The sequence below is a fragment of the Cygnus olor genome, chromosome 6 (assembly GCF_009769625.2).
Source record: "Cygnus olor isolate bCygOlo1 chromosome 6, bCygOlo1.pri.v2, whole genome shotgun sequence".
Lineage (NCBI taxonomy): Eukaryota > Metazoa > Chordata > Aves > Anseriformes > Anatidae > Cygnus > Cygnus olor.
Window position 1 is genome coordinate 26,168,683 of NC_049174.1, and position 20,790 is coordinate 26,189,472.

The following is a 20,790-nucleotide window of genomic DNA, read 5'->3' on the forward strand; positions in this document are numbered from 1 at the left end:
ATAATAACAGGGCACATAGCAGCCACGGAGCACTTGAAGAATGAGTTTAATCACTGTTTGAAACTCTTCATCGTCTTTGTTTCTGTCTGTTGAGACAGTTGAGGGAAAAGCAACCCTTTGTTCAAGATTCAGTGCCTCCTTCAGATGAGGGCTGAGAATGCTCTTCTGCCAACTCTGATCTTGCAGAGTTTGTAGGTAACTGTAGGGAAGGCACAATTTTTATATTCTCGACATAAACATAAAAATCAATGAAGCAGGGGATGGCAGGGCAGGAGAGAAGTATCACTGAACTCCACAAATACCTGTGTGTGCAAGAGGTGGTCTTCAAACAGAAAGCAAAAATTCAATTTGCAGGAGGGAGTCATCCCTGTGTTTTTGCAGGTCACCATTAGCTACTTAAAGAATAAATCCTTGTTGATGGTGTGTGTGTGTCAGTGTGAGTCAACTTGACATTTAATCTGCAGTCTGTTTCCCATCATGGCTTTCCCTAGCAGCAGTGTAAAAGTTCTGCACCTTCCCCTCAGCTGGGAGCCAGCATTGTGCTAACTTGGCAGTTCCCATCTGCTTTGCCCTCGGTTCTCCTCAGTGCTTTGTTTTTGAGCCAGGCGGCTCAAAAGAGCAGCAAGATAGAAGTGGGTTATGCCAGTGGCAAGCTAAGAGCGGAGTACTGGTTCTTTGGTTTTAACCAGTGTCAACCCAATTGTCAAATGCTGCTGAAATGCACTTCTTGTCGGAAGGTAGCGTGAACCTCTGTACAGCTTTGATCTGCGTAGGTCTTCTGCCTCCGTGCTGTGAGGCTGTGTCTTCATGCAGTGCACAGTTATGTCTGGATTGCCCAGACCCTTCGTGCATGAGTGTCTCAAGAACTTGTTTGTTATACCCGATTAAAAGGAAACCTCAGAAAAGTTTCTGCTTGTTTTATCATGAAACAATTTTTCAAGGAATAGTTAAATATGTCCGTAATGCTGACTTTCAGTACATGTTAATGGTTCAGAGCATTTCTGTTACCTGTGCAAGTTTTTTCAAAGTGAGCATAAAAATGCCTTTCAGATGAGCCTTTGCCCCCAAAAAAAAAGAAGCATAAATGCTGGTCTGTCCCAGAACTGTTAAGTTTAAAACAAATCAGCAATTTCCAGAAGCAGTGGCACAATACTTAGTATTTTTTTTATTATTCACCAGAAAGGAAATAAAATCTTTCTGATTTATCATAGTTTTCAGATAACTTAGGCTTAAAGAGCTTATCTGTGCGATTGAACATCTAAAGCCTTAACAAAGGCTTCAGGAATAACACAGTTTTAAGAAGTCACCAGTCCTGTTTTCTTCTTTGCTTTAAAGCCCTTTGTCATCAAGGACAAGGCTTGACTCAAAGGTTTGACTGAACAACTTAGCTTAAACTGAAATGCTAGGGTAGTGTGTTTCTTCTCTTGGTCTTTGGAAGTGCTGGCTTGGTTGCCTGTGCTTATTGGTGTAGAGCAGTGTGGTGCCACTGTTGTTCCTTCAACTCTGCTTTGGCAGACATTCTTTTTTTTTTTTTTTTTTTTTTTTTTTTGAAGGCAGCATATACTGATGGTTTATGGTAAGGGTAGAGTGCATCTCAGGAAACTGTAGTGCAAAGTCTGGTTTTGTACAAGTAACATTGGATTTGTGCTAAATACAAATGCAATCCATACCATTGCAAAAGGCGTTCTTTACAGATCTTACATATAATTCATATTTTTAATTGTGTGTATTTGCAAATGTATCACCAACAATTGACATGTACAGCTGGTGGGCCCTAGAGACCCAGAATTTTTTTTTCTCTTTTTCCAAGTAGGGAAAAAACCTTGTGCTGAGAACTTGCATACGTTAACTGGTTCATGGAGATACCATTGCCATCCCAGTGCTTCTACGTGCAACTTCCGTGGCTGTAGGCATGGTTATTCAGAGCATGGAGCTGATTAAACTCAGTAAACTCAGTCATGGAGCTGTTATATACCATTTATAGAGTATTTGAAAGCCATTTTCTTCACAGTGTAGTATACATGTTGGATCTCACAAAGCCTGTGTCCGTTCTGAGAGCTGGGGTAGAGGTGCTGTGCTGTCTACCTGGAGGATCTTAGAACAGCATTGCCAAAAGAAGCCTCCTGTAATGCAAAAAATAAAATAAAATAAAATAAAATCACAGTTTATTTGCTTGTCCCTTTGTTGTTGCTGTCTTCTTTTTAAAAAGAAGACTTTCCTAAATTTAAGCGTATGTTAGACATCTCAAAGTTGATTCTGATCCATTGATTGCTGTAAAAATGACAATAACTTTAAAAGGAAAAAAAAAGCTCTGCAAAACACGAATGATTTCGTAAAACTAAGCATTTATATGGGGTCTTTCAAAATGCTTTTTGTACTAGCAAAGTGTCACATGTCAAATTTAGATAAAAGCCTTTTTAAAATGTCAATACTTCAATGCTTTTGGAAACCAGTTGGGGCAGTCTTCATCTGTTCCTCTGCTGTGCTGCTGCTCTCAGGATAAAGGAATCTTTTTAAGAGGAGCAGAAAAATTACAGTTAGGAAATAACGAATTCTTCCATCTGTGGTTTGAGCTAGATGTGGAAACAAACCCCACTGAAAGCAAAGAAGTGTATGGGAGGAGAGGTGCTTGTTTGCATTTAACAACAAAATGCCCATGTAACCTCTATGCTATATTACTTCCAGTCTAGCCTGAAATTATTTTTCTGTTTGTGGTAGAATGATAGGAATAAAGATGCACGTATTCCTGTGTGCAAATAACTTCTGGATATGAATGCAGACTCTTGTTTGCAGATGAAATGCTTAAGGGAACGTAATAAAGACATTTGTATTGTGTAGATGAACTACTATATATGCATGTAATACGTGGAATAATATATATTAAAAACCTTGAGATTTTCAGGCCAGCTAGCTATTGATTCATCTTATGTTACTATAAAGCAAGTATGTTTTGGATGTCATAAGACTAACTTAAGGGTGGTGCATGCACACGCGAGCGTAAGTTAATGTATGAAACATCCCAGGTCCCTCTCCGTGTTTCTGTCTCATACAGATTTGCCTAAAGCAATTATGAGTTCCGTTTGGTCTTTTTTTTTTTTTTTTTTTTTTTTTTACAGATAATGCTGTATTTGGATAGGGAAAAAAGTAGAAACTTATTTAAAAATAAGTATCTTCGAATTACTCATTTTGAACCACTTGTATGCTGCAAGTAAGATTAAACAGCTGTATTAAAAACAGTTGGAAACTAACAGTTCAGAATGTATATTAGCAATTTGTGTCTCAAGGAATACATGAGTGATATCAGGTGACATTCTTTCCTTGTAACTGTGTGAAGAATTCGAACCTGAATTTGAGATTTTTTTCCTTGTCTTTTGCTTTACACCACAGACTCCAAAAATTGAATTACTCCTAGGGTGACCATGTACTGTGTTGTCACACTCTTTGTACCATTACAGCACTTCTGTGTGTGAAGCCACAGTGCTGCTATGTGTTGCTGTGAATGTTGGAATGAATTTAGGCCTCTGTTTAGCTTTCTGCTTTTTACCCATGCGTAGCTTTGAGGCCTGTGGTGGGATTTGGGGTGTGCACCTCATGGCAAGGCACACTGTGACTGCTCGTCTGCCTGTAACTGCCCACGTGTGAAACCTGGGAAGGACGGGAATGGGCCAGGAAAGGGCTGTATATCGGGCTGCCCATGTGTAAGGGCCAGCTAATGTCCTGGAGCAGAGGAGAGCTGCCACCCTGCTCTGTTGGTAGGAGCGCCTTAGCAGCCAGTCTCCTCATCCCTGGACCCACGTGGATGTGCTCAGAACTTGACTGAGCCAGTGGTTAAATAGTGATTTGTTGGTGTCTTCCCAGTTTTGTATTAATCGTTTCTTTTGTTGTGTCTACAAACAGTGGTGTGAATGTAGTCTTGGCTCGCTGCACCTTAGCTCGCTGTAACATAGCTCTGTAAGCCTGCTGATATTTTTTAAAACTAGGTGCTGGTGGTGCAGCATGAAGTACTTTAGGCCTTTTCCGTGCAAACAAGTCTAGGCTTCCTTCTCAAAGCTAAACGTTTCCTTGTCACTGTGTCTGTCAGAAACTTGGAGGCGGTGTTACGAATATTTTGAGAGCTCAGACCAAGGAACAGAGCTCTCAACCTGTTCAGCCTGGGCTGCTTGCCATTGTCTTGTTCTGCATGTGTCCCTTACGTGAAGTGGTTTTGGGCGGGAAGTTACATCTCCCTGTTTTTGTTTCTCTGTTTGCTTATGGTGGAGACAACGGGTGGGAGATACATATCTGTAACTGGTGGATGCAGTTGTCAAGACTATTCTCTTACCTGTTGTGTTGTTTTTTTTTTTTCCTTTTATTATTTTTCCTGAAACTTGAAATCATCCTCTGAATGCAGGGTAGGACTGGCATTAGTCCTGAGAAACGGCTTCAGATTTGGCTGAGAACAGAGTTGTTGAAAAGTGCTGGTGGAGGCTTTCTTTGTGTTACTCTTAATTATCATTTCTTTCCCATTAGCTAGAGACAGATAATTGAACCTTAGCACTGGAAAGAACATTCTGTAGGAAAGAGCCCTGCCCCAGGAAGGGGATGAACTGATGACCTCGTAAGCTGGGCGAGCTCGAATTTCTGTAGCTTTTTCATAAGGAAAGGACAGAAAAAGGACCAAGAACACTTTGAGACTTTATATCCATTCTCTGCTTAAAGAAAGGGCAGGTACATGGAATCTTTTTTTCCACGATGTCGATTGTGTTAAATGAGACTCACCGTTACAAGTCACACTGATCTAGGTATAAATATGAGGGATCTGTAAACAGCGGGGAAAATTGAGCCTGAAATAAAAGTGTAGTCAGGCTGTGTTGGCAGACTCTCGGTGGTACATGCTGGCGTGCACATGGAGAGCAGGCTGTAAAGTGCCGAGCTGCTATTTGGAAATCCCAGCAATGGAATTTGTAGCTGCATCTGCTGTGCCCATCTCCGAAAGGGTGATCGCCTTCTCAGAAAGTAATAGTTTTAATATAGGAAGTGGCATTTAGGCTACTGAAATTTTTGTGGTTGATCTTTTTTAAAGAAGCTACTACAGAACAGAAGCAAAGGCTTTAGAGAGGTAATATGTTCTTTTTATTAAACTGGCTGATAGCATAACAGAAAGCTAAAAAGTTTTTGGACTTGTAGGCTTTTGGACTTGTGTTTTCACTCGCATCTTCAGCCAGTTTAATGAAAGTTGCCTCTCCTTTTAAAATTTATCTTCTGTGCACTGGTTAGTTTTGTGGATAGCAACACTGCAAGCATAGAACAGAACAGATGGTGCTTTAGAAGCTGATGCTGTCTTTGGAAGAAACCTATTAACAGTTTTGTCGTCTTTGCATTCCTGTAGGTCGGATTCGTACAAGGAGACAGAGCTCTGGCAGTGCCACAAGTGTCACCTCAACACCTGCTGATACCCGAGGCCGCAGCCGGGCTAAAGTGGTTTCCCAGTCCCAACGTAAGAAGTGTTTTGTTTCCGGGGGAGGAGAACAATTTCTTTTGAATTGTGGTAGCATCAGCTGAGAATTGGGCTCACTTCTGCTGAATAATATTTGGAGATATAACAAAATGAATCCCCACTCAGCCAGCTTTCAGTGTAGCTCTTGCTGATAAATAGGGCCCCGAATCTGAGTGCTTAGTTGCTGCCTTTTTTAACCTGTTGTGCAGCAGAACTGCAGGTCATTGCAACATACAAGACTAAATTACTTGTACTGGGTTCCACTGAGGTGCCCTTCGTGTCTGTAGCTGATTGCTGTCCTGGGTTCTTGCCCTGCCGAGCTTCTCCTGCTTATGTTACTGTATTTCTGTATATGTAACGTGAGCTGTCTGAAGTTAATGTTTTAGCATCAGTTTAAAATAGGGCATTGCCTACTTTGTGCAGATACAGGGGAGATGTTTCTGCTCTGATTCACATGGCACATATGTGCTCTCTGGCTTCCTTGCAAGGCATGATTTCCCCCTAGGAGACATGCATACAGTGCTGCTACATGTTTGTCATGTGTGTCTAAGGAGAATTTTGTCACTCAAACTTCAAGAGGAAATGGGGGAGGGAGAAACCATGCAAATTCGGAGGACCTTGAAGCTTGGGGAGTAAGAGGAGGTGGGGGTTTGTTCTGAGGACTTGTCTTGCTTTGCACCCTTATTTAATAGCTCTCCTCTGTTCATGCTGTCACTGCTTTGCTCTGTCTTGCTGGAGGTATGGGGAAGCAGTTTAGAGCATTATGTTAGGCTGAGTGAGCTGAAGATGTATTTAGGATGGGGCTGAATGGAAATCTTTACATTGAGGCCATGAAAGAATTGGGGCTTTGGTGTTCTGATTTGAATGTATTCCTATAGTTTTGAACCCAAAACTGATCCAAAGCCAGAAATGGCCGTTTTTCTTGTGGTGTGATCAGATCAGATGAGACAAGTCTCAGACATATTTGAAGAATAGTTGAGTAGTTCAAACATTGTGGGCTTAATTTTTTTCATGCAATGTCTTACGAGGCTTTAGGATGGTCACATCTGAACCTGCTGTCTTGGCCTAGATTGTGGAATACTGATTCCAGCCTAGACCAACTAGATGTGATCTTTAATCTCCTAAGCCAAGCATTACATGAAGTAATTAATGAATTCAAACATAATATGGTCGCAGGACCAAAGTTTGCATGCCCACAGACTGGTAGCCCATTTCAGTTTTACAGACTGGGCTTGGGGTCTAATTTACAGCAGAACTCGGGTCCCTGTGTTGGTTGATACGTAGCTGAGAAGCTGACCAACCTTGGGAAATGAAGTCAGTTGCATCTGCATGTTAACTCACTGCATTCTGCAGAGGCTTAAGGAGTGACATGTTTGTGAATAAATCTGTCTGTATTGTGTATAGCATAAACCGCATGCTGAACGCTGTATTGTCTTGCTGTCTTTTAATCCACTTTTTGCCTGTCCTTTCGTCTGCCCTCATAATCAAGGATCCAGATCAGCTAATCCTGCTGGTGGTAAGAAACATTTTCCCTTTCTTGCTTTCTCACGTTATTTCCTTCAGTTTTTTTAACTGCTAAGCTTTTAGCTTCCCTCACTCTTTCCTGGCTATCAATTAAAAAGCATTTTCTTAAAGTTAAAAAAACAAACGTATGGTAAATGACCTAGCTTTCTCATAGTAAGCAAACATGGTAAGCATACATTGTGTATTAAAGGTGGTTCATTGCAGTGAAGTTCCTGCAGCTTAAATCCTGGGTGCTAAATTCCTTTTCCATTTACTTCGATGCAACTCCAACAACATCAGTGAGATTGCAGCAGTGTAACTGAGGGGAGTGTTGGCTTTCAGGGCGTGAATGCTGTGATAGAGACCGGCATTTTTCACAAGTGTTCTCACTTTTTGGGGACCCAGCACAACATGTAGTATTGGAGTGCATGATTCGATCAATTCAGAATGGCTTTGGCCAAGAAATTGAAGGAACTAAATAAGTTAAAATAATACATGCTTTTTTATGGTATTGTCCATCAGATTAGTAAAACTCCATACCTTTAAATTAAGACAGAACAGCCTTTAACTCTTACTAGTTGTATAAGTATCTGGGACTGAAATATGTGAGATTTGTCGATGCTTTTTAGAAATAAACCAACTTGAATATTTGTTCAAAACATGACCTTGCCTGAGTATATTTTAGCAACCTTTTTCAGGTATGCTTTTTATAGTTGTATTAATTAAGAAATTGGATGCCAGGAATGGTAATAGCAGCAAATTTTCAGTGTCTTATTTTATGTACCTAAACAAGCAAAGAAGGGTCTTTAATCCCATGCTTTCACAGTTCTTTGGTTACCTTTTAAGCTTAACATTGCTTAACATATTTCTTCTGATTTAATTACCAAAATGAGATACACCGAAAAAAATAATGATATTGTTCAACTCATTGAGTTTGACAGCGGGAGTATTTCGGAGAAATATTTACATTCCAGCTGCAGGAGACATTGTAAATAAATCTCGGTCAGCAGACTGTCTTGCAGACAGCATGGCTTAAAAAAAATGTAAACTTGCCACGGACTATTCAAACAGACAAGGAAAAATAAACCAGGCCAACTATTCAACTTTCTGAAAAAACTTTCTCCAGCTGAAAAATAACTAAATAATTTATCCTTAACAAGTCAGACCCAAGTAAATCAGCATCTCTATGAATGTGGCAGGGTTACTTGGTTTACCCTTTAACATGGCAATCTGCTGCTGTTGAGGCAGTATTGAGACAGTATGCTTTTTTTCATTGCTCTTCATGGGATTGTTGTAGGAATGCAATGTCACCACTGCAGCATGGTGTGAAGATGCCCAAGCTACCTTGCAGCAGCTTACCTGTGCCAGAAGTTGCCTTTCTGCAGCACAGTGCTCCTTGTGGGCTACTTTTTGTTGCTGCTTGATGAGGCAAAGCAGCCTGTGTATTCCATGCTGCTGCAACAAGGCTGCTCCTGGCATCTTCACAAGTTCACAGAGAGCCAGATGGGGTATTCCTGCACTGCAGTGTCTGTGTTGGTCTTGATCCTGACTGGGCAGCACTGTTCGTATAAGCAGAGTTGCTGATGTCAGCATTTATTTTCCATAGGCTTTCCTCAGTATTCCTCCGAAAGCCCCTGGGGAACTCTCCCATTAGTTTTCTTTGTGCTTTGGGTCAGATTATTAGAGCTGATTGTGTTCTGTTTTTGCTGTCAGAATAAGATCTTTTTTTTAAAATTCTTTATTTAACTGTTTTTTTTCCTTATCTCTGGTTCTTTCCTAGCTGGTAGCCGGTCTAGTTCTCCGGGTAAGCTGTTAGGAAGCGCCTATGGTGGCTTGAGTGGTGGAACATCCAGAGTTCAGCCAGTGCCATCATCTTCAGAGAAGCGCAGCAAGATCCCTCGGAGCCAGGGATGCAGTCGAGAGACAAGTCCCAACAGAATAGGACTAGGTAAGAATAGTCACTGCAGTGACAAATTGGCCAGTGTGCTCAAAGGAGGGGCTTTCCTGTTTATTAGTAAGCATGTATATGTATTATTGTCATTATTCTGAGTTCTGGCAAGTTAAAGTTCTATTTCAAGAAATGTTCTGGTTTTGGTTGTGCTTTCTTGGAGGGTAATTCTAGTTTTCCAGGTTGAGCCATAGTTTCAAAATAAGCCTAAAGCTGTTATGTTGATTTTCAAACACAAGACATACCATGAGCAATGTTATTAGATAACGCAACAAGAACAGTTGCCATGAATAAACATCACAACAAAAATTCCTCATTTGGCACCAGTAGCTTAATCCTAAAATGAGTTGAGCAGTTTTTACAATCAGCTGGAATCAAGGGCGATGAGCACATTCTGGGATTATTTTAGAAATTTTGCAGCTCAAGTGGTTTGCCTCTCTTGTCCTGAATATCCTGGAGCCACTTTCTTAGGTGAAATTTTAGACTTCAATTATTCTGCTTCCAATATTTTTGTCCTAGTGACAGTTACGTAAATATTCCATAATAGTTCTTATTTTCTAATTTATCAGCAGAGTAATTTATTTAAAACAGGTGAGTAAACATCATTATATAGGAACTTTTTTGTCTGAATTGAAGTAAAAATGTATTCAGTGTCCTTTGTATCTTCAAAGAATTTACTAGTAGAATGAAGTTGATTGAAATCGTAGCCTTACTGTTGTCAATTAATTTTTAACTATTGCCTTAGCAATTGTATTTCAAATCTAAGCTACCTTTCTATTTAGAGCATTTTGTTAAGAGAAGTGTCTTATTAGTGCATTGAAATGCATTTAAAGCACTGAGTGTACATGCTGTTATGATTCATAAAAATATTGCATGTTTATTGTGATTATTTTTCCAAATTCAATATTGTTCTTACATCTGACCTATTTTATGACTTCTGTCTTAATACATTGTGCTTTTCTGTTCATTACTTTTAAAACTTAGTGTTTCCCATACGTTAGACGCAGTTTTTCTGCAAAAGAACACTTTTGAAAGTAAACGAGGAATGTTGGATAGTACCATCACATGTGCTTAAGCTTATAATCACGTTATGTGGTCTGACTTGAAACAGTGTTTAGCATCTAAAGGGAAATTGCTTTGTGTAAAATCCTCACTCTTGGGTTGCCTGCTTTCAGGTATATTATGAGAGCCTTGCATTCTTTTGAAAGTGTAATTTATATCTGATTGCTCTGACATGCTCCCTGTGAACACAGCCAGTGCTTGTTCCTTGGGAGTGAGAGAGCGCTCTGACATCTATCAGATGTGACTTCCAGCTGCCCCCCAGGCTTATGACTGACCGAAGCCTGTTCTGTCAGGCTCTCGTGGGAGCCACAGTCTGACGCTTCTGTTGGCTTTAGCACTCAGTTGCAGAAATTGTCTGTTTATTGAATCTTGAAAATGGTAATATTGGCTTAGATGAAGATAATTTTTGAGCTGTCATCTTTATATCATTATCCCATTGTATTTATGACTTCATAACTTAGTAGCTATAGTATTTTTTCTATTTTATTGCTTCAGTCCCCATCTTTTCTTGGCATTTTTTTCTCATTCGTTTCATCTTGTAGACTCCCATTCACCTTGGTTCTAAGTATATCAATCGACTTCTTATCCTCTGATTCAAGGAAGTGTTTGAGTGCAAATACGGCATGAAATGTATGTGCATTTTTGACTTTGTGGGACTATTGACGTATTTTGCATGCATGTGCATAACCCACGGCCTGAAGCATCCCTTAACTATGTGCTCATGTTGTCATGCAGTGGAATTGAACAATCTTGCAGACCAGGCTGTTAGAAATGGGTAATTCCTGGCTCCTGTTCAGAACTCACCCACTGATGTGTTGCGTAGTATTTTGTAGGGGTGACTAGGAGTTTGCAGCTGTGTGTGCAAGAGTAAGCACAACGAGTATAAGTCTGTGTGCGCAGCCAGGCTTTATACAAGCCCCCTACTGGACATTTTTCTTGGCCCCTTGGAAGGCAATGGCAGTGATAAGCTGATAGAGCCTCTGCACGTGGATGCCCGTAAGCATCAGTAGATTGCTGCCAGCTTAATTTCCGTGCTGACCTCAGGTATCCATGGAGTATGTCTTCTGTTTGCTGGAAGCCTTGGAGCTGGATGCTGTTGGATGCTCAGTCAGCTGTGTGTCCTGTCTGGTATTGGAGTGTGGGTGTGTGCTGAGGGTCAGCTACCTGCTCCTCTCCTCGGGCCCAGTGTCGGAGTGGGAATGTAGCTCCAGTAACGCCTCCCAGATTCGGAATTTAGAAGGTGAGGAGCCAGATCCCTGATCAACCAGTTGGATTTGAAAGAAGTGATTGATTTGAGATAATGTCATTCTCCAAGAAGTGAAGCAGGCAGGTACAGTTAGTTATCCAGGTCATGCAGCACTTTATTTATCAGGTAGTTATGCTGTGTGTGTTTATTGGAAAGCAAGAAGGCAGTCCTTGCCTTGCCTCTGCTGGGTGTACCCTGCTCCAGAGCTTTGTATTAGCGGCTTTGGCAGTGTTACTGACTTTTTTTTTTTTTTTTTAAAGACTAATGAAGTGGAAGGTTCTTCCAAGTGGTAGGCTGGTAAACAGGGGAATGATCAAGTTTTGCTGGTAGTGTTTGCATTTGTTGGTTTTCACAGGTGTAAGACAGCCTAATTGTGTGATTTAATAATGGTGTGAACCACATCCATCTCCTCTGCCTGTCTGCATAAAATGGGTAAAACCCAGATGTACAGCACACACCTGGAGAGCTGGGATTTTACTGAAAATATCCCACCTTTGTTCCTGTTCTAGGCTTTCAGTCCAGAGCTGGTTGTTGGCTTGTTGTTGGCTTCTGTCTTGCCTACTCCTTTTAATTAACTTTGCTACTCATTTACCTAATTTCTGTTCAGCTTTTGAAGTTTGGGAATTCTGAAATTGAGATTTATGTCTGTCTTGTCTTCCTTTGCTGCCTGTTCTGCAAACACAGGCTCTAAGAGTATGAGAAACTTGTCTAAATGACAACACTGCTGGCCCTTGATTCTGGCAGTGCCCAAAGGAAATGCTCTGAATAGCTGATAGCTCAACTTTTCTGCACCACACAGCAAGCAAAACATGGGGCAGGTGCCTGGGAGTCCACAACAGACTCATCATTCTGTATTTTTTTTTTTTTAACTCCATTCTTTTTTTCTTTTATATCTCTGTCCAGTAACATGCAAATCTTTTGTTTGACCATTGCTCATGAAATACACGTTGCAGAGTTTTTTATTCCCTCTGTTAGTGCAGTCAATATTGTTTCATCTGTGCCATTGTCCTATTAGACTGTTTCAATGCAGTTAAAGTGCATTTAATTCATACTTCTATTATCATCAGTAATGGAAGGAGGATGCACTGTGTACATTAATTAAATTTTTTAATCATTTACATCTTCGCCTCTCTAGAGAGCCTTTGCTAGCTTTAGTAGGGTTGTGTTACAGAAAGAATGACAAATCTTCTCCGTTGAGAGAAATGACTGTTTGTGCAAAGGTGATGCGAAGGCTACCATTATCTACATAGAAGCATGAGACCCAAGAATGAGAAGTTGGTTTCTAAAGAGCCCTCAATTTCAAGCAAGTATTTGTGTGGAAGACTTCAAAGTATTGCTTTCACCTGTAGTTCACCTGACAGCTGTTTTTTCTTGTAAACCTGAGGTGGGATTATTGTACTTGTGGACCCTAATTTCATCCACTTCATTATTTAGTCTGTCTTATTACAAGGCCATGTAATTCACCCCAAAGTTTTAGACATGGTGATCTAACCAACTTGGTCAGTATCTCATCTTGTATTGTCTGACATCAAAGTTCAGCCATCAGAACCATTAATTCATCTAAGATATTAGTTGGGGCTTACAAATTTGGGAGGGATTTGACAAAGAATCTGGCAGTAGTTTATATTTGAATTTTAAAGCCTAAATATGAAGGTTTCTATTTTGTTCTGTACTGTTTTGCTTGAAAGGATACTAACACACCTAGGGTATAACAGACCATTCAAAATTAGGCATTATATTTTGGTGTGGTTCTTCCCAAGTATATAAATGTCCTTATCAAAAAGAGGAGCTACATGAATAAGTGTGATCCCCTTTCTTGATGAGCCCACAGAAGCACTTAAGTTCTTTAAGATAAACTCCTGACAATTAAGTGCCATTTTTACATACAAAAGTGTTGCAGAGGAATAAACAAGTTTTAAATACCTGAATTACTCCCTTTATAAAACTGTAAAATTCAAATCCTTGATGTTAAGTAACCTTCTTGAGGGTCTAGTTCTGTTTTTCCTCCTTGGACAAAACTTCATCTAGAGCCAATGGCATTGCTTTTCACTATGAAAGCAGCTTAATATTCTGTCTTCTACCATGCATTTGGCCAAATGAAGACTGCATATGATGAGTTTTGTGACACAGCTGACAGGCAGGAGCCCATTAGGTTGTGGGAAATTGAACATTTGGTAGCTGCCAGACCACAGATAAGCCCTGCTGATGCAGGGTTTTGTCAAAGTAAAGAATATAAAGGCTCTCCTTAAGTATGCATGTGTCTCAATATGCTTGCATATAAAACCATAATTACAAGGTTTTAGAAATGTTTGGGGATCAGAAGTTAGCGTTCATTTTAAAAAAAAAAAAAAAAGGAAAACAAAAAGAAACTGTCTTAAAATTCAAACCACTTTTTACCTTTCAGGTACTTAGGGTCTTGATGATTTTTCCCATTATCTTTCATTGGGGAAAAATCTCTCTCCAAGTCTGTACAATACTTTTTTCTTAGGATACTTGTTCATGACAAAACTATCCTTGCAAAAGCCAAATCTATGCAAGATATTATACTGGTACTGTGACTTATAAATTTTTTAATCTGGTTAAAAATGCTTCTTCTTTGTTCCAGAAGGTTGTTTGTCTTATCTTATAATTAAGGAAAAAATCTTCCATAAGGGTTTCTTTTATCTTCATCTGTTTTGCATGCTTTGTAATTGTAGAGCTTCCCTAAATGATTGAAGATCTCCTGCTCTACTTGAATGACAGAACTTAGGTTGTTTAAGAAAAAAGGATACTGTCAACCAGACATTTAATACTGCTGAAATTTCACCTTACAAACACAGCTCGGCGTGTAACGTAGTTGGTTTGTAAGGGCCTGAGCTGGCTGCTGCAAGTGATAATTACTAATGTAATAATTACCATAACTAACAGAAATGTGACTTGACTTTGAGCTTTTCTGTCCTCATTAAACTTGTTCACCTTCTCTGAAACTCTCCATGCTGCATGCTAGCACGGAGCAGTCGTATCCCCCGACCCAGCATGAGTCAGGGGTGCAGCCGTGATACCAGCCGTGAGAGCAGTCGAGATACAAGCCCTGCTCGGGGCTTTCCTCCACTTGGTGAGTACATGTAGGCATTGGAGCTCTAAGGGTCAATTTTTTTCCTTTTTTTTTTCCCCTTGTTCTTATTGCCCTTTCAAGACACTGCCAGGTGGAATGAGCTTGTTTTCTGTCCTCAGTTGGATTCCTGACACAATCCCTATTTCCAAGCCTGTTTCCTTTCTGTTTTCTTCTGCATGCTTCAGTTCTGATTCGCAGTAATTTATGATTAGAATGAACATAGTTTAGCCTGAATTGTATTTTTCAATTTCATTAAATCAGCTTGTGTGGGGCTGCTGTGCTTCACTTTACAGCACTGATGGTAATCTGTGGGAGAGCAAGCCTCTATTTTCTAGGTCACAGTGAAGTAGTCAGTAGGATCGTAGTCTATTGTTAGGTAAATTTATTCATGATCTGGTTTTGTTAAAGCTAGGTACAGCAAAAGTTTTGTTTCTCTTTTTTTGTAGAGGTTTTTTACAACGTCAGTCATGAATTTAACAAGTTGCATGTGCAGGAGACTTTCAAGCAACTAAAATTGTGGACAGGATGAAGTTTTAAAGGAGCATCATCATGCAGCTTAAGTGTACAGTACAAATAGAAAATCTCATTACACTTAACATATGCAGAAGTTTTATTCTGCCCAGGGCTGAAAACAGAATAGTTAATGTTTCTGATCAAATATCATATCATATATATTCAACCAAAAACATTGCTTGTTGTATGAAATATTTGTCATCTCAGACGTAATGAAATGTAGTTTATCTCCAGGCCCTTTTCCTTTACATAGTAATTTCATAGATGTGCATGTGATATTAAAAGTGAGAAAGAAGCTCTTAGAGATGTGGTCAAGATTGAAGAATTTATTACAAGATTTATTTTGCACATAGTGACAAAATACAGCTATAAGAAGTACTGTCTAAGTAGCATTTTGGGCCTAATTCTCCAACAAATCAAATAGTAAGAAAAAGTTATGAAAAATATGGATAGATGGACAAAAATTTCTGATTTGGTTCTCATAGTTAAATATTCTGTACTTTGCATAATCGTTAAAATCTACATAGTTATTGTCATTCATTTATTCATTTCAACTTCAAATGCTATCAGTGGAGAGGCTCATTGTCTTCGTCCATATGAAATCATTGGCAAAATTCCCATTGACTTCAGTGATGTAGAGTGGAATCTTCAAGAGGCTTTTGGGTTCAAAACTTCATTTAATCTATTGAGCTATGAGATCTATTTGCTTTATCTGCAATTATCACAATTTTTGTTGAGAAATGAGTGGAGTTCAGCTTAGTACTCAGAAGTTCATTCATAGCTCTTTTTGATAGATTAATGAATTTTTATTGACTAAACGAAGCTGATTTGATACCAGAGCCATGAAGGGGTGATAAATATGCTTGTTTTTATAGTTACCTGTCTTGTTTCAATTTTGGATGAGGCTGTTTTCTTCACCCAGTGTGTGTAGGCATGTGGATTTCAGGGTTAACTTGTTAGTATTCTATTATTATACTGTCTCTCTTCTATTTTAGTGAAAATACATTAATTGAGATACAGTCTTCTGAGCCCTTGCTCTGAAAAATAAATGCAGTGTGCCAGAATCAGAGTTGGTGTGAATTTGGTGCACCACAGAGTCTGACTTGTACACTGAATATGAAATTTCAGTTACAGATGTCTATTACAATGGTTGAAACAAATTTCATTGTGGGGAGGAGGAGCATTTCATTTTTAACTAATGATATTTAATTATCAGAAGATGATTGCATTTCTAGAAATGCAGTTGTTAGAGAAGTAATTAATGGAAGATTGAAAGTGGGGAGAAAGTATCAATATAATAGTACGCCAGTATTGTTGCTATCCTGCTGTCTTTTTTCTTGTTTTCATTGAAATGCTGTAAGCTTAAATGTGTATGTCAGCTTAATTCTGTAACTTGTAATTCATCTCAAAGAAATTTGTGTGTATATATAGCAATTTAAGCTAAAACAGGATGATTCCGCTACAATATTTTTAGAATCCAGTTCATCTTACATTAATGCTGAAATAATATAAGATTAACTTTATATTAGTGAACTATGCTTAAGCTAGTTATATATAAATGACAGTATTCTTGCATTTAGCACTATTATGATCAGTGTCAACACTGACATCCTGGCCTTGCAAATTGCTTATTTTCAAGGCTGCTGTGCAAATAGGCATGTCTAAGCACCAAACACGTTGCTTTTGAAGTTAGGAAACACCAGTGAAGAGTCACTGTATGCTGAGTCTCCTTGCAGAAATGTGATTTTTTAATTTTTAGTCTATTATGGCTCTTCCTTCTTGGGCCTTGATCTTGCAGTGACATCCACAGAGGCACAGTTGGATGGCGCAGAAGAAAGCAATCGCAAGCTCAGAATTCTGATTATGAGGTTCAGTCTGTAATCCGGCACTGATCCCGGAAATGTTCCCTAAGTTGCTTATGGTGTCAGCGGGATTGTTCTCTTGACTAAAAGCATGTGTTCTACATATTTAAAGACCATATTGCATATTGTGTAGAGCTCTTAGCCAAGCTGTCACAACTGGGAGAGAACTTGAATTTTCTCATTTTGCTAACTTCTCCTTTATGTTATATTAGTATTTGTTTAGAAATGCGTTGTATTAAACAGAAGCCTTACACATTTTCTATTGCACATGTATATGCACTACTGACAAATCTTATTTGTATTACATGGTGATTTGGGTTCATTTTTTCAGTTTCTTGACAGTATTAGTCATGATGTTAAAGCAACAAGGCCTCCAGTGAGTCTGACAAACTGCTCACACGGGCAGAGTTTCTTGGGTCAGTTGCTTTGAGTTAAGTGAGCATATCATTGCTAGACACAGGCAAAAACTTTTTTGAGAAGCTAAATTGCTGTAATTCAGAAATGGCTGGGCTTTCCATTTGCCTTCATAAGTATCTCCCCTTTATGCTGAATCCAAGAACTGAAAATCTCTCCAAAGGCATTTTGTGATTCATTGCTGCTGACAGTTGGGAATTGAAGTGGGAGCTATATTTGGCTTCAGCTTTTGTGCTACTGCCTGTTGTGTTGCTGTTAACAATTTGTTTACAAACGGTGTGATCCTAGATGCACGTATGTGCGTATTCAGATCAATATCTGTGTAGGCACATAGGTGTATAATTAGATTTTAAAAAAATGTATGCAAAATTTGTTAAAGCAAGAGACCATCGGTAGTAGCAACAGCTACAATATGTATGTTTACTTGAAGAAAAAAAAAGCCCAAACCAAAACACCTATAGGCAGTGGTTGAGTGGCCTCCCTGTATGACTCCTTGCACTCTTCCTACTTCTGTGGTTATTCATTCTCTTTGTAAACATTGTTTTTTGTGCATAGGCTCCAGTGTTTTGGAAAAATGCTGCAAGCACAATTTCTAATCATTGATCATGGCTTCACTGTGGGGTTTAGATCAGACAAATCTAAATCCTGCTCTGTGGTTATATGCTCCACGTTCTCATGGTGTCATCTTCCAGACCTGTGCTTCTGGAACGGGACTGGTGCACACTGGTTTTCTTTGCTGAACTGCACTGGGTTTGGGACCGTTACAAACGAGTTTTGTCATGCATCGTGTTTATGGTCATGGGGGAGAGGGAGGAGAAGCTACAGACGGAGGTATCACTGTGGGGCTTGCACTATATCTGTTATGCATTCATATACAGCGTCATTTCCCTGTCGCTACGAGACACGTTTACTGGTAGTGGTCACTTGCATCCCCCTTGGATTGTGGCATTTTCTGTCTCGGGTTAAATGTATGTTAATCCTGTGGGTGTTGCCATTCCTTCTACTTGCAGCTTCTCGACGTCATTCCAGGTCCACTAGTGCTCTCTCCACTGCTGATTCTGTTGGGCAGTCAGGTGAACAAGCGCTAACTGCATGACTCTGCTTCTTATATGTAGTCTTGTTTTACACCATTTTAACATTTGCTGTCATGTGCATCAGCCAGCACTTGGCATGTGCTTCTCACCGCTGTGAGGCTTTTTGTTTGTTCTGTTCAACGTGACTTTTTCTTTTGAATTTCATTTATTGAATGTTTTTTAATTTTGTGTATTTTAGGAACATTGTGAGCAGTGTTTAAACAAAGGGTGATCCAGGGCTTTCTCAATTCTCCTGAAAATTGGATCAGTTGTACAGCATGGGCTAAATACTGAATGATGCAGAGTCCTTGCAATTTATGTTTATGTTTCCTCTTTAGCAGTGTAGCAGTTGCCAATGTTCCAAGACTGGATCCCAGTTGGTCTTATCCCATTTATTACTAAATTTTTCAGACTCCCGTCTCTGTTAATGGAAGTGCTTTGCAGGATCCTGTCCAAAATTCACAAAAGCAGCAAGAATTAAGCACCTGATGAGCTTTCAAAATGAACTTTGGAGCATAATACATGATCCATCCTCCATATAATACTGAAGACCTTATCCAAAGAGCATGGAAGCTGTGGGGAAAAATGATTCCGTTAATTTCATGGGGCACTGCATCAGGAGATTAATGCATAGATATAATGAGAAAAATCTGCAGATTCCAGTTGCCTTCTTCCCCACCCCAGTGCTGGATTTGCAGTTTTGCAGTTCCTGAAGCTCCCTTGAAATCAGAGTATTTCACTAGTAGTCTTAAAAGTAAATTAATGAGGGCTGCTAGTTTGGGGTCAATAGAAACTTGATTGTGGGGACAAAGATGGTGTAGAAGATGAATAAGGGCTTCAGTGTTTGCTCAGATGCTAAAATTGCATAAGGAATTAGTGACACTAAAAGTTATTTAATTAACCCCCCTCAGGTAGGGAGTGAAAAATGTTCTGTTTCTCTTAAGTGCAGTTAAATTGCTGTCAATTAACTAAAACTTTCAAAACATTTCCCTTATCAGGTAACTGCAGAAATGATGCAAGCAGATTTGACTCTTGCGTTTTTCAAAGCGGCAGTTAGAATTTGTATTTAATAAAATAGCACTGAAGATTAAAAAAGACCCTCAATTCTAATACAGATCTAAGCTTAAGCTTTTTTACATTCAAATTCCTATGATAATCACTTCATGCTTGGCTCCTGTGGTTTGATATAAGGCATGATAAAATTATATACAGTCATCTTTGTCCTAAAGTAGGCCCAAATCTCCCTAAAAGTGGCAAAATCAGGGGAAAAAAAAAGTTTGGGATTTTTCACCAAGTAACAAGCATAATTAATCTAGCTAGGGAGACAAGCAAATGTGGTCAGAGCTCACACTGCCCAGCTTATTTCTTGACATTAAGATCGGGCTTGCGTATACTGGTTATTCCTGGAGTCAAATGTGTCCCCATCCCTACGTTAGAGATATGCTGAGGTCCCTCCTAAGATCTAATTCCTGCGTTCAGGTGTGGCAGCAGTGTGGGAGAACCCCAGGGCGACTCGGGTGTTATGAATTTAAATATCACTGAAAGAATTATTTAAAAATAAAAAATAAAAAATCCTGACAGCTATGGGGTCAGATAAAAGTCAGCATGCCATATTATACTTACTCAATTTGATTAAACAGCTCCATTTTATTTTATGCTGGGTATTTAAACTGATCTACGATTGAATTACTTTGTCATTCTGTTCTTCATTTAAAAAAGAAAACAACAAAAAAACAAACTATCTACCCTTTTCTAATGTAATACTAAATTAACGTGAAAACAAGTAACAATGGTATTATATGATGCTATGTTATTTCAAAGCTATAAAGCCAAATTCTGATCTCAGGAAGACTTGAATAATGTCATCTAGTTGGGTTCAAACATAAAACTGAGTCCACAACTTTGCAGCCCTCGTACTATACCAGGTGTAATTTGCGCTTAGGAAAATACTTGTCTTCTCTACATCGTTGTAGTATTTATCTCTGTAGCAGTGACTTTAGCTTCAATCTGACTTAATGCATTGCCATGTTCTCTGTGCTTCCATTAAGAGTATACAGATCTTTCCATGTTAGGGATGAAGTATCGTTTCAACTAAATATTGGAAGTAATCTTCAACCCAAGTGCATTAAAAAAGGGGATAGTAGTAACACATACAACTTTTATTTCTTTGTGAAATGTCATGATTTGATTACTTTTTGGCAGTAGTTTTAAGATGTTTGTTTTTGTTTTTGTTTTTGTTTTCCTCTTGTAATGTGTTTTGTAGAAAATGTGCTTTTGTTGTAAATCAGAAATGTCTTGTTTGGTTGCATAACTGGGAAACAATAAGTTTTGCTAACGTTTCTGAAATACATGCTAATCTACATTTTTTTTCTCAGTAAAATATTTTAGGTTTATCAAATCTTCCTTATTTTCCCCTCAGTAGCTTAATCCTTGCTCTGACATACTCAGGTAAAGCTTTAAAGTTAGGATGGGAGACTGGCAAGCTTCAGTCTCAGATTTAACTTAACGCAGGTCAGTGTGAGCTGGTTTCCTTAAAAGAGATCTCAGTGCAGTAGGCTTCTAAAGAGAAAAGCATGAAGCTTTGTGATAAGTTTTTGAA

At 39.1% G+C, this 20,790-nt stretch overlaps 1 protein-coding gene across 35 annotated transcripts in view; it reads left to right on the forward strand.

Annotated features, from left to right (window-relative positions):
- The window catches only part of CLASP1 (cytoplasmic linker associated protein 1), a 164,232-nt gene that overhangs the window by 86,058 nt on the left and 57,384 nt on the right, over nt 1-20,790 (forward strand). For 12 of the 35 annotated variants that reach the window (XM_040561462.1, XM_040561464.1, XM_040561473.1 and 9 more), the window contains 5 exons: nt 5,369-5,476; nt 6,966-6,992; nt 8,760-8,927; nt 14,222-14,329; nt 18,129-18,191. In XM_040561462.1, coding sequence (XP_040417396.1) covers nt 5,369-5,476; nt 6,966-6,992; nt 8,760-8,927; nt 14,222-14,329; nt 18,129-18,191 — 474 coding nt within the window. The remainder of the gene's footprint in view (nt 1-5,368; nt 5,477-6,965; nt 6,993-8,759; nt 8,928-14,221; nt 14,330-18,128; nt 18,192-20,790) is intronic. The other 23 variants (XM_040561483.1, XM_040561492.1, XM_040561482.1 and 20 more) reach the window with 5 other exon arrangements.